General features: G+C 37.6%; 1 protein-coding gene across 1 annotated transcript; it reads right to left on the bottom strand.

Moving 5' to 3' along the window:
* Positions 1-1734: 1734 nt before the first annotated feature.
* LOC133997430 (bifunctional apoptosis regulator-like) lies at positions 1735-13629 on the bottom strand. Its single transcript, XM_062437009.1, has 9 exons — positions 13415-13629; positions 10231-10516; positions 8372-8470; positions 8175-8268; positions 4697-4869; positions 4409-4553; positions 4141-4320; positions 3441-3637; positions 1735-2002 (listed from the first exon to the last, which is right to left on the bottom strand). The coding sequence occupies exons 2-9, from the start codon at positions 10506-10508 to the stop codon at positions 1810-1812; spliced, it is 1359 nt and encodes a 452-aa protein (XP_062292993.1). The 5' UTR covers positions 10509-10516; positions 13415-13629; the 3' UTR covers positions 1735-1809.
* Positions 13630-15003: the final 1374 nt, after the last annotated feature.

Raw genomic sequence — 15003 nt, forward strand, 5'->3', positions numbered from 1 at the left:
TGGACAAAATGTTAGGAACACCAGTCAATATAATGCACCCTAATACACCACCATCACCCACTTTGCCCTCAGTAATAAATATAAAACAGAATTATCACCTTCCTGATAATGTCAACAAATACTGAAAATGTATAAACTTCATAAATGTAGAATTTAAAGTAGATGTTGTATTAAATTGTACATTTTAATCCTACCTCTGGTGTTTCCTCATTGTAGATTCTTGAGTCATGATAGCGTTTCCTGTGTTTCCTGAGTTCCGATTTTTAATGAGTTCCTGTTTTTTTATGATTTCCTGTTGTCTGTTTGTTTGATCTGAATATGTAAAAGCACTTTGTGTTGCATCGCAATGTAAGTGCTATACAAATAGCTTGATTGATTGATGATGGATTGGATTAGATTGCACAGGTGTACCTAATAAAGAGGCCAGTGAGTGTATATACACATCAGCCACTTCAATAATGTGCCATTTGATTATCAAACCACACAAATATGTAAATTAACACAAAAACAAACCCAAACATTATTTAAAAACCTTTATTTTGTATTTTTTTTAAGTCTTTGTCATTAGATAATCAAAAAAGATAATTAACAGAACAAAATCACAGTGTAGAACTTTAGTGCAAATAAACAATGTAAAAATAAAACATCTTTGATTAAGCTCTACAACCCATCAAATGGATATAGTATCCCATGAGGCTACTACATTAATCCAGTATAATATCCAGTATACTGCAAACAAAATGATTTTGAAAAAAAAAAAAAAAAATGTCAGCAGTATAAGCGGGTAAAATCTGCTATGAACAATTTCTTCTTAAAACAACCACAAAAAAAAAGGGTAAGAACATATTTCCTTTAAAAAAAAAAATCTAAGTGCCACATACCTTTCGAAAGGAACTACTGAAACTCCTGCAACAGACTTCAGTGTTAAACAATTGTTCCTGTTTTTCTCCCAACCAACTAAAAACCTCTCGTCAATTTGACACATTTCACAATCATGTTTCCAAATATTTAAAGGAAAAGTGAACTTTTGGACGGCTCTGTAGCACCGAGATCGCAGAGAAGACCCTTAAAAATTCAGACTTTTATGCAGAATATAGATTTATGTACACTAATAATAATAATAATACTGCTTCATTCAAACTGATACTATGTTTAATCTGTTTTTGGATTACGTGCTGTGAAGACATTTGATATGTATATGCATGAAAAAGCTTGCTCGTCTCAGTGCTACAGAGCCATCAGCTTATAAAGAATCCATGATACCAGTCTTCAACACCACCGGCTTTTTGCAACATGACTCGTCGTTTGCATAACTGCCCTCTGGACCATTAGGCAATGTGGTTTGTGAATGCAAGATGCAGGCAGAGAGACAGAGAGACAGAGAGAGAGAGATAGAGAGAGAGAGAGAGAGAGATAGAGAGATAGAGAGATAGAGAGAGAGAGAGAGAGAGAGAGAGAGAGAGAGAGCTGCAGTAATCTGCTCTTTGTCAATAACAACACAGATATTTTACTGTCTCTCATCTCATCAGTTTTTGTTTCTTTCTACAGTAGCTCAATGCCTCTCTTGTTCCACATGGCAACCACCCAGCCGAGAGAGAGAAAGAGAGAGAGAGAGAGAGAGAGAGAGAGAGAGAGACAACCAAGGAAGCGAGAAAACTTCCTTTCTTACAGCAAATAAACCAGTCTCGTGTGAGTTCGCTGCTGAAAATAAAAACACCTCTATTCTCCGGCAGCTGGATTTCTGGTGATTTTTATTTGCTGCTAACTGAATGGCATTGTTCGGGCGCTGCAGTCACTACATGCAGTCTGTCACAGCGCCTGCGTTTCTGGGTGCATTAGCTGCTGCACCACCAGGTCTATGTTAATGATGGGACTGAAGTAGAGAGCCCAGTAGAAGAGGCAGTTGCACACAAACTGAGGGACAAAAGGCCAAAGGAGGGCAAAGGCAAACCCCTGAGATAACATCTTCCACATGTGGCTCCACATCTTGCCCGGCAGTGCCCTGAAGAAAGTGAGTGAAAAAAAAGTGTGATTACAGTACAAGTAGTATAACTAATAATCAAGCTGTTGTATTGATTAGTGTATATTCAACTAACTAACTTAAAGGGCTGGTTCACAATTTTTCCAAATATGTCTTAAAACAACAGACAGGTGCCCAAATGAACACTGAAATCATTTTTTCTTGCTGTAATCATTCCTCCTGTTCATACTGACCATTAGAAGATGCCTTTATAATCTACTTATAATGTAAGTGATGGGGGGGAAAAATCCATAGTCCTTTTATCTGAAGCAAATATGAAGTTTCAGCCGTCCAAATGAGTCATGTAGATATCTTTCAATGTTACAATCTTTTTAGTTTCAAAGTTCCGCTTTTTGTTACTAATACTTCCACTGCAGCTCAACAGGGAAACACAAAGAGAGAATTTGATGCAAAAGACTGTAAATGTGGCAAATATCCACTTGATATGACTAACTCAGACTGCTGAAGCCTCATATAAGCTTGAGATAAACTTTTAAATGAATGTGTGGACACACTGTGGATTTTGGCTCCCATCACTTCCATTAAAAAGCATCTGAAGGGGTTTTTTAATAGTAAGTATGAACACGTGGAATGATTACAGCGAAGAAAATCTCTTTCAGTATTCATATGGACCCATGACTGTTGTTTTAAGACTGTCCCTTGATGTGTAGCCACTGTCACTGTTTCTGCTTCTGTTTCCACTGAACTCTGACAGGTTTCAGTACTAATTTTGGCACAGCCCAGGAGTTGACATTAAGTCCATGTTCCAGGTACTTTGAGGGGGGGATGAAGTGTAACGGGTTGTTGCAATACAACAAAGACAGCAATTAATTAAATATGTTTTTAATAATTGCAAGGAAGTGTGTTTCAATTAATTTAATTTATTTATGCTCTGTGTGTTGCTGTCTCATTATGCATTTGTCCATTTAAACTGCAGATTGTTGGTTGAGGGTGTGCTACTATTTCAACTACATTTGCAAAATCACAAATTGTTTCCAGTAGTGAAATCATTTTTTCCACTAAGTAGCGACCAAACACTACATCGCCTCTATATTTATGTTGCTATATTTAATTTTTCCACTTCCTACTGTGTGTGGGCTTCTATTAATTTAATTATACTGACATTTAAGGGGTTTCACATGCAAAATAAATTCATATATATACACACCACTTATTCCATTGCTTCCACAACTGCACTCCACCAACGAGTGAATAAAAATGACAATGTTTGGTGTCAATGGGATGCCCTACAAAACTTTTTGGTTTGTGAAACTAAGTGGAAACTTCAGGCAGAACCTTGCACCAAATTATGATAAACTCCAGAGTTGTTTAAATCTAATAATGGAGAAGGTCTATAGCTGGTTGTGTGTGTGTTAGTGTCACAAACAAACAAAAAAGTAAGCTCTCCCACTCTGTGTACCTGATATTGGCTCTTGTCCAGATTCTCCACAGGGCGCAGCCTTCCAGCACAGACAGAAGCATGGCGTTGACAATAATGAAGCGAGACGTCCAGTAGTGAACGCCCAGCCAGTCCCAAGCAAACTCTGCGATCAGCTGGTATGGAAGCAGCAGGTACTTGACAAGAAACTCTCCCCACTGTCTCCAGCTGGGCTCCACCTAATGAACAGAGGGAACGTCGGAGAGGACAAAGGTGGATGGTTATGAAAGAAAACATTTTAAAAAGTGCTTTTAAACCATTAAAACAAGTTATAATGTAAGACATGTGAGAAAAAGTTAGTTTTTTATATATTTACAGTGAGCTTCACCATCATTACATCATCTGAGAAGGTAATCTATAACCTCAGTAGGTATATTTATGCACAGATTAACAATTTGCATGTAAATGAAGACCATTCTAGTTGCAGTAATTTAGTGAGAATAAGGTTAACATCACTCATCACAGTTAGCATAATTCCTCTCTAGCACCTTTAGTCATCTAAATATGGCTTTTAGGCAGAACCAAGATTAATGTCTACACCAAAATGTTATAAAGTAAACATTACTGCACAGTGGACACCATTCCAGTACCATTTTTAGTATAATTTATATGAAAATCTGAATAAATCTACTTTATTTTAACCTATTACATGCCGGTTTTGTTTGGTTTTGAGAGGCGTCACCTGCGTGTAGAGGAAGCTGCTCTCCACCGTCTGGTCGATGCGCGTGATTGCTGGACAGCAGGTGTGCAGGAAGGGCAGGAACGTTTCCGAGTAGTCGAATAAATACAGGTAGAAGAGCGTGAGGCGAGGGGAGCGCTTCAGTGCGTACAGCATGAACAGAGACTTCCCAGCATTAGCCGCCTGGCAGAAATGGAGAAAAATAAAAGTTAAAAAACAGTCGATTGATTGTACATACTAAAGCATTTTGTCATATAATCAGAGTATTTACCTTGTACTCCCAGAGGTTCTGCGGAGGTTTGACTCCCAGGACTTTAACTCTGTCCAGTTCAGCCACAACAGCCCGTCTGTGAGCCTGATTTTCAATGCTGTAAGGAGGCTTTGACAACTCTTCGTCTCCTAGCATCAACAGAAGCCTAAAGAAAAGGAATCACCACCAAAGTGAGCTTCACCACCAAAGTGAGTTTTTCTCTTTAAAGTTAAACTGGTCTTTGCATTTCTAAACCTTAAAAGATAATAAAAAAGGGTTAAAAATCAAGATTGTTCTATTTTTTTCTACCTTCCATTGACTTTCTCCTGCAGGAAGGGCTCCCTGTACAGCTGAGCCCAGGGTCCCAAATGTTCCAGCCAGGAAACGACTTCCTCCGGCGTCCAGCGAGACACGGGCTTACTGATCAACAAGTCGTGCTCCTCCACCACGCTGCTGCTCCAGTGATACACCAGCACCATCACCTGAAAACACACAGACATTAAAGAAATCAGGTTTACAAGTGAACTCGACTTTACCGGGAAGCCTTACGTAATTAGCTGCAGTGAGAAGTCGTTGATTAGGGGTTTTAACAGGTTTGTACAGCGGCTGAATTTCCTCACAGTGCAGACAAGTGTTAACATGACACACACTGGTGCTTCACAGCTGCAGAAATCAAACATCACCACTAGATGTCGCTGTGTCTGTTTTAACTTGAACTTAGAGCAGCACATAAAACTGAGAAAATGTTGGCTTGACTTGATACCAAATATTAATGATTTGAATTGTGTCCTTAATACATTTTATAAACAATATATAACTCACTAATTTTCACAGTTCTGAGCATTTATAGTTAAACATGATCACAGCCAGCGTGTGTTAGTTATAAATCAGGCATGTGTGTTTCTACATGTTTTCAATCACCTGATTTCCTCCACAGTTATTATATGTTAGCAGATATGGAATAAGCACACTATGCATCCTCTACATTAACCAAAGTTTCTCCCTTTAATTATGCTCCAAAATTATGTAACACTCTACCAAAAGCTATAAGAGATGTGGGCTCTGTGAACATTTTAAAAAAGATATTTTTTATTATTTATATTTATTAACTTATATGTTAGTTTTATTGTGTTGTATTTTTCAATTTTCTCTGTAAAGCACTTTGGGTTACATCCCTTGTATGAAAGGTTCCTCTATAAATAAAGTATATTATTATAAAAGTTAAGTTAAGCCTCATATTTTTTGTGTTATTCACCACGGTGAAACATAAAGTGCACAGACAACAGATAGACAAGACATTTCCCTTTTTTTTTAGAATAGGGAAATGTCTTGTCTATCTGTTGCCTGTGCACTTTATGTTTCACCGTGGGAGAGTGGGAAACGTACTCTCGATTCCTTGTATGTCTTGACATGTGAAGAATTGACATTAAAGCCACTTTGACTTTGACTTTGACTTTGACAACAATGACAAAATCACTGCTGAGGAGAAACTACAATTCTTAAAATAAATAAGACGTTGTGCATCACCTCAGCACTTTCACCCCTATTTGTGCTGTTTTTAAGCTTTTTATTGACATTCAATGTTTGGAAAGAAAAAAATGAACCTTTAGATCTTTTGAGTTTTGAAAATCAAAAGCTGAGATGTGTAAACTTGAGCCTAGAGAAAAAGGAGCCACGTACTAGACGGGGAATGTCATTTTGAAATGATGTTAGCACATATTTTAATCCTGGGGATTGTTTGGCAACTTTTGACATCATGAAAGAAAAAAATCAAGAAACTATGAGAATCTCTGTTTGCAGGTGATGTTTTTTATAAGTATGATTCATAGGACTGAAAGAAAGTAAAGTCTTAAACAAACAAATAAGTGGGTTAAACACACTCATGACTCAAATAAAACTGGTCCAGACCCCTTTTTTTCAGTTTTCCTAAAATGACCCGATTCAATAATGATGTTCATCCATGAACTGAGGTCAAAAATGAGGACCATGCTGTAATCTATTTGCTTGCTCCCAGAAAAAACACACACACACACACACACACACACACACACACACACACACACACACACACACACACACACACACACACACACACACACACACACACACAAGTATACTGCCGCGTGGCAAGACACACACTGACGTTGCTCCCGAGTGCCACATGAACAAAATAAACATGGTCTGTGTACATGATATGAACGGCCGACCTGTTCATTCACGACTGTAACAGTTTTGAAACGTTACATAACACTGCTGTTTGAATAGTTTGATGCTGAAGGCATATTTGGTGGGTTTTATGGGTAAAAGGGTAGGCACAAAAAAAAAGTAAAATGATCTTTAAAAGGACCTCATGCATCATTCTGTCTGTATTCTACTGTACATTAGAAATGCATCAGAATGAGCTCAAACCCTGGACTGTGCATTGTCTCTAATAAACGATTCATTAAGTGCTCAAAAATGACATAAATCCACAACAATTTACAACGGACTGCAGCAGGAAAATGTGATTTCTATTTTTTGGGGGAAATAAAATCACTTTCATGTCATTTTCTGTAAAACATAATTACTACAAAACATTTACAGTAGTAATTCCTACATAAAGCACCTCTATGAAGACACTAATAACACAAATGTAACTTCAAATTCAAAGTTTAGTTTAGAGGTGCAATGATTAGTCAGTTAATCAGTTGGATGATTGACAGAAGCTATTTCGTATATTAAATGGTCCTTTTTAAGCAAATATGCCAAAATTGCTGCTTTTATCTTCTCAAATGTAATGACTATTAATTATTTTCTTTTTCATGCATCACATTAAAGTGAATATCTTTGGGTTTTGGACTTTTGATTGGACAAAATAAGACATTTAAAAGGGGTAACCTTTGACTATGAGAAATAATAACGGACATTTTCAGGATTTTTTGTCACGATTCTCCAAATCCTCGATTCGATTTTAAGGTCACGATTCGATTCGATGCGATTCTCAATCCTTTTTTGGGTCCTTTTAGCACAGATGCCTATGCCATTTTTAGACTAATCATGAGTGATACACACACTAAGGCCTTAATGTCAAAATTAAATTATTTATTAGCAATATAATGTAACAATAAATAGTTGATTGTCAATTGGAAACTTACTGTAAACAAAAGAATCATGTAGTGACCCTTTAGTAACTGCAGTGTGCACTCTTCATATTAGATTATATTCAAGTTCACAATAAAACAAACTAAATTAAAACAGCCTAATGTCCATAGCCTTCCCTGAACAATTAAGTGTGTTAACTGTCCTAACAGTGTCCTAACTGTATCCTAACAGTAGCATCTCTGGTGCTACAAATACTCCTATAGCGCTAGTTATTGCTTTAGTGCAGACATGTGTGTCCTCTATCAGCGGTTGCCATGGTGTCTTTTTACCGGCTGCAGGTTCAGGTTAGAGGAGGTAATGTTGACTCGCCGCATTTCAACTCGTGTGTGTTTTTTTCCCTCTTGACTTGCCAATGGAGCGTGACATTGGGGGGTGTGGCTATATCCTCGATTCCTGAGTTGATTTCGAAGGTCGAGATTGTGAGGTCATTTCGATCGATATTGGATTTACAATCGAGATCGTGACACCCCTACTGTACCTAAAAGAGCAGCTGGTGAATCTGAATAGGTGGAGAAGTTGGCTAGCTATCAGGTGCTCAGTTTGGAAGCCACCTGCCATTCGAGGTCATTTCAGTAGACAAGATAATGTGGAGAAAGTTTGGTTGAGTTGTTGTTTTGTTTTGTTTTTACTGCTGTTTTCTACTTACAGCCACGCATGAGAGCGCAGTGAGGACTCCAGAGAAGAAGAAACCAGCTCCTTTGTGCTGGTTGGTCCTGGACCTGCCCAGATTGTCACCATACCTAAAACACACACATGGATAGTTCAATAAAAGCACTTCCCTTTGCCTCAGAACAGAAATAAAGGTGAGCACAGAGTAGTAGTTCTATCTCAGATTATAATCACCTCTGGAAGGCCAGTAAACTGCGGGAGACTTTGGGGTTATCCTGGATCTCTGCTCTCCTCCGCTGCACAACCTCACCGAACAGCTTGTCTGTTGCATCTCTGGAAAAAGAAAGAGCTTTAAGTTAACATGTGGAAATAAAAGATGAAAACAACATGTAAAGAAAAAAAAAGTGTGTAATTTAATTTGACCTGCTTGCAGCCAGTCTGAGGATGAAAGCAGTTTAATAAAACCTCCTTTGTGTGATTTATTTGTTCAAATGTAAACACCCTAATCAAGTCTTTCCCTTTCATACAAGACACTGTGCTTATGCACGGTGGAGATAATTTGATCATTTCGAACTTCTCAGCTGTCACACTGATTTATATGTTTTGGCCTTATTTACAGATCTTTCTTAAACCACTACACAGCATCACTTCCTGCTTCCATGCCTCGTGAATCTCAGCACCAAAACGTCAATAGAAAATCGTCATCATCCATCATCCGTCTGCACAGCTGTCGAGTTTGAATAATAAACCAAAACAATAAAGAAGCTCTGGACGTAACGCTGAAAAGCCTGAAATAGGGAGGAGGAGACTGTGAGGTCGGTAACGGCCGAAGAAAAGAGGGAACTACATGAAACGCTGATTTTGCAGCTCCCAGTATAATCCTCCCACTCACACTGAAATAGACTGATGCTATCCTTACTGGGTAAATCTCAGGAACAATGCAGACATGTATGTAATCTCAGGAACTTCTGCATATTGCACATTTATATATATATTGCAGATTTATTTACACAGAGATGTACAGTATATAGATTTTTTTTTTTTATCACTTTCACTACTCCTTTTTTTCCACTGTACTGTTGTGTCAATTTGAATCTCTCCCAATAGGGGATCAATAAAGATACATCTTATCGCATCATTTCATGTCACATTCTGCCACTATACTGAAAGCTTTCAACCTGCTGTTGGTGAACGTGACTGTAAGTGTGATCTAGGACGAGTCGACCATTTTGGACGGACCAGGATCTCATCGCTTTACTTTCACTATTGTAAACCTTCCTCTTCATTAATTCTAGTTGAAAAGGAGCTTAAACAATAACACCGTTTTTTTCTGTTTATGGGTCAGTGACAAGTAAGGCAAGATGAGAATTTCAAAGATATCTTAAAAAATAGTTTTAAAAGCACCATCAGGTTTGTTAAAATGTACATTTTTTGGTTTTATGTCATTTGAAATGACATCTGCACCATTATTTTTACCAAAAGATTGAATGCTCTTGAAAATGTCAAATGGTGTAACCACAAAAGAATGATAAATATTAAATATGTTATCCATCTACAGTGTATTTACAGTGCATAAAAATGTAAATGGTTTCTGATTTACATGATTCCCCAGATTCAATCTAATATTTAGAACAATTGTATTCCATTACCTTTATGTAATATAAAAAAGTTATAATGTAAGATCATGCCAAACTAGTTGATATGGTGTTTTATTGAGAATTTAGTGTTTTAAAGTTTAATTAGTTTTTATGGTTACACCACTTAGACATTTTTGCCATAATCCTCTAATATATTCTCTCAAAATGGATTAAAAGCAGAAATTTTATGCTGATTCCACAAACAAAAGAATGTGTACAAGTTATTTATATGTTTTTTATACACATTTAACCCCTTTAAATTTGACTAAACCACATGGACACAAAAAAACGTCATTGACCCAAATACCGAGTTTATCTGGAGGTGTATTGAACCTCATCTTTCACACACATTTTTCCCCCTGCAGTTCTCTGCGGTACGTGAGAGCAGCCGAGTGAACGCCGTGGTCGCAAATCAAACATTGGAGCGCTGATATGGTCTAGCTGTGAAAAGCATACCTCAGCAGGATGTTGATTTTAGGAAAGCCTTCCCACTTCTCCCGGCACTCGGGGCACTCGTTCTTGTGAGAAGATTCCCACCACAGAGCCAGACAGTGGCGGCAGAAGTTATGGCCGCAGGTCAACGTGGTGGGGTTCACTAGGATGTCGTAGCAGCAGTGGCACGAGAATTCATGTTCGGAGATGTCGGAGGTGGAGGTCGTCGAGGGAGGAGGAGGATCATCCATTAACGCCTCCAATCTGTCATCTGATGAATCTCCCTCCATCTGGTGCAGCATCGCCAAGTCTGCAAAAGACAAGACACAAAGTTATAAGAGGAGAACATCAGACAGGTTTAAAGATTAGAAGTTAAAGATGCAGAAGAAAACTGGGCCTTTAACTCACATACTGTTCATATTCTGACTCATAATTAGTCTCTACACCAATTCACATTCATACATTTCATTCCTTGATTAATCTTATGAAAAAAAATACATTCACACTCACTTTTTTATGGTCCAGGAGAACATTTAAAAGAATAATACTCTTTTCTTTTTTTAAATTTAAATAAACATAGGTCAAACTTGTACATTTGCATATATAAAAATGTGTATAAGCTGCACAAAATTAAATAAAAATGGTGCATTTTATTTCCTTCTTTGTAGACTGTGGGTCACATTAGGAAAAGTCTGGCTAAAAGAAATGTGTACATAAAAAAAAAAGGTCAGATTTGACCCTGAACAGTATGTAAGAGTTAAAAAGGTTCATACCAGTTGCTTTACATGTTGTATCATATTTACATTGCTTCATCTATTTATGCTTGGCCATGTATTTGATTTGGTCGAGTGGTGGTTCTCCCCCCAACGCTAGGGGGAACATGGTAAAGGCCGGCTGGGCACAGATTTATAAGGTCATGCCAATCATAACAGGTGGGGGCTGATGGTGAGAGACAAAAGTTTTTTGACCTTATTGTAGTGACTATGCCCTATACTTTAGCCATTAGCAGCCAGTAGAGGTTAAAGTATAGGACATAGTCACTACATTGTGTTTTTGTGTATGATATTCTGTTAAATGGTGTATATTGTATTATGTGAAGCACCTTATAACCTCTGTTTGTAAAGCTACTATAGAAATAAAGTTCATTATTATTATATTTTTGTTACTACAGTACATATTATAGTCAAGTATAATTCCTGGTGTAACCTTGGCATTTTTTCTTGGAAGAGTGAATCAATTGGGGTTTTTTGCCTCTTTTTGGCTTTCATTCATTTCTTTACAACAAAACAATATTAGCAGACTCTTAAAACTTGCTTAAATTGTTTAAATGCATAAAAATTAACGTCAAGTCTTCATTATTTTGTCAAACTGCATTTAAATGACAGATTTAGTGAAGCCAAGTGAAGCAGTGGCTAATTACACACAATATCACTACTCTTTTTTTGTGGCATGTTGTTTGCTGATTCTGGTGCGTCTCTCTTGACTTTTTGGCATAATCGCTGCTTTTCTCATGACACTTACTTTATATCTGGCATGTTCCACTGGCATGAACCTATGGTGTGATTTCTGCTGTTTGAGTTGGCATACTGCACATGAAAGTGGTGCGTACAGTGGCGGCAAATCGTGGTGCCAGGATGCCGCTTGTGGTTTCTACTCACTGCTAACTACACTACACGTGGAGCTGATGACTGCAGGGTGACAACACTTCAACATGCGGCTTCATCAGTGCTCGTCACTCGATAAGTACCAGCTGTCAACATCAAACTGAGACATGCACTTTCTCTCCAAATGCACTTCAATGCACTCTGCTGCTAATTTTTGGTTCTTTTTTTTTGGTTTTGGGGCTAATAGGAACAACATTTTGTGGTTTTTTTGTGTGATTGCATGTAAGTACACAAGAATATTATAATAATCTTAATCTTAATTACATGCCAATATGTATTTAAAATTAGGAAGTGGTATCTGGCAGTGAAACATTAGTGACATAGCTTTTTTTTAGGTGTCATAAGTCAGTTAGAGTAACATACCACTAAAATTTGGCATATGCCACAGGGAGTTCACCATCATAAGTATATACGTACATACAGTCACTGGCCACTTCATTATCAATCAATCAATCAATCAATCAATCAATCAATCAATCAATCAATCAATCAAACGTTATGTGTATAGCACTTTTCATACATCGCAATGTAACACAAAGTGCTTTACATAGTCAGAACAAACAAAAAGGAAAAATAATCATTACAAATAGGAACTCATTAAAAACACCAGAGGTAGGATAAAAATGTAAAATAAATAAATAAATAAATAATAATAATAATAATAATGAATAGCTAATAAAAGATACGATTCTACTTTTCTGAAGTTAATACATTTTTAGTTGTTGTTAACATTGCAAACATTGCATTATATTGACTGGTGTTCCTAATATTTTGTCCACCCCATTAACATACATGAGAGGGGCAAAATATTAGCAACACCAGTCAATAATAATGCACTTCAGTAATAAACATAAAGTAAAATTATCACTTTTCTGACGATGTTTTGTATACACTTCATAAATGTAGAATTTAAAGCAGATCTGTTGTATTGGATATAATTAAATTGCACAGGTGTATCTAATAAAGAGGCCAGTGACTGTATATACATAAAAATGGTGATATATTAACAGTGGCACATGTCAATAATATAATATAATAAAACAATGAGAAGAGGTATACATGCTCACTTTCAAATAATGTGTCATTTGATTGTCAAACCACACAGAAAATATATAGAAACCAAAAGTAAACAAGCACGCAGGTCATAATAGCATTAAATAAGGAGCTTATTTTAAAAAGCACTAAATAATAAAGGTTAAGACTTATCAGCACAATACAATAACCCAAAGAGAAACTAATAAATATGCTTAATTTATACATTAAGGTGAAATATTTATGATAGCAGGTAATGTTAATTAATCACATCCTGGTTTGAACATTAGCTGTCTCGCTACTATTTGATAGCTATAGCAAGTCATCAGCTATCAGCTAGTTACCAGCACTATAAACAACATTTTAGTAACATTACAGAGGCCTAAATATAGTGTGGTGAGCTTTAAGATTGATGTTTTGTCAGTAGTCATCAAAGGAAAGCTACAAGCTAACACTTCACCCAGTTACCTTTGCTATGTCAGCGTCCCTCTGTAACAATAACCCATGTTTACCTTTTCTCAGGAGCGTCCTCTGACAGGTGACCCGCAGGAGGAGGACATCACTATTAACTTAGATAACTTAAAGTGTGTTCGTAGAGAAATAAAAACCCTTAAATAAAGCAGTCAATGTCTCCGGGAGCGCGCATAGAATGTTTCTGCTCTAGTCGCTGTCGCCATGGCTGCGCGCCGCCGCGGAAAACCCCTCGTGAACACGCCTACGTGCACGTCAACGTGTCATGCGGATGGTTGTTGGTGATGAAGCTCCTCCTAATTGGGTTTTCACACACACAGGCAAACAGACATATACACACGCACACACACGCACACTCTCTCTCTCTCTCTCTCTCTCTCTCTCTCTCTCTCTCTCTCTCTCTCTCTCACACACACACACACACACCCACACACACGTACACACTCACACACACACTCAGACACACACACACACCCACCCACACACGTACACACTCACACACACACTCAGACACACACCCACCCACACACGTACACACTCACACACACACTCAGACACACACCCACACACACGCACACACACACACACACACACACACACACACACGCACACACACGCACACACACACACACATTGGTCTGTAGTGCATGGTCCTCGGTTATGATGCAGCAGAGTTTGCCCTGCAGAGACTTGATCTTTGTCCATGTGGCTTTTAAAAGCGGCTCTGGTGCAAAGTTCAGATCAGCTTCACCTCTGGCTCTGAGGTAACTTACATGTCTCTTATTTCTGACTATGATAATGATCAAAAACAGTCACTTATTAACTTACATGTCGGCTCAGCGAATACAGAGGAGGATCTTACTACAGTGTTTCTACACATAAGATATCCCTAAATCACCAACTTATATGACAAATTCTCTTATCTCGATATGGAAGCCAAATATCTCGATATCGATACAATATACGATATGACTTTGATTACACATTTGTTTTTAAATTTAAAGTGTAGCAATAGTGAAAATGAAGCATTCTTAAACAAAACATGATAACAATACCAAATGGACATTATAGTGCAGTTACCCAAGAAAAATAGCTTATTAATCACCACAGACTGATAAATGTCTTAAGCTTCATTCAAATAAAAAATAAACATTTTTCTGCAACCTCTACTTTGCAACAATGCATTGGGCCGACTCCGACATTTGATATCGTCCATATTGTTGGTTTTTGCGATATCAGTATCTTGCATGTTCATATCTAGATATCGATATGATAACGATGTATCGTTCAGCCCTAGTCTATAATAAATGTATCTGTAAGCCTATCAACCTATCCCATATGCCGCTATCTAATTCAATCCAATACAACAGCTCTGCTTTAAATCCTGCTTATTTGAAGTTAATACATTTTCATTTTGTTTGTTTGTTAATAGTGGGTGGTGGTTGCGTACTGGGGTGCATATATATAATCCCTCTCTCATTCCATGGGGGGTGGTGTGTCTTCCTCAAGCTGGGGTCCTCTACCAGAGGCCTGGGAGTTTGAGGGTTCTGCACAGTATCTTAGCTGTTTGTAGGACTGCAGTCTTCTGGACAGACACCTCAGATATTGTACCTGAAATCTGCTGGAGCCT

The sequence above is a fragment of the Scomber scombrus genome, chromosome 2, assembly GCF_963691925.1.
Source record: "Scomber scombrus chromosome 2, fScoSco1.1, whole genome shotgun sequence".
Taxonomy (NCBI): domain Eukaryota; kingdom Metazoa; phylum Chordata; class Actinopteri; order Scombriformes; family Scombridae; genus Scomber; species Scomber scombrus.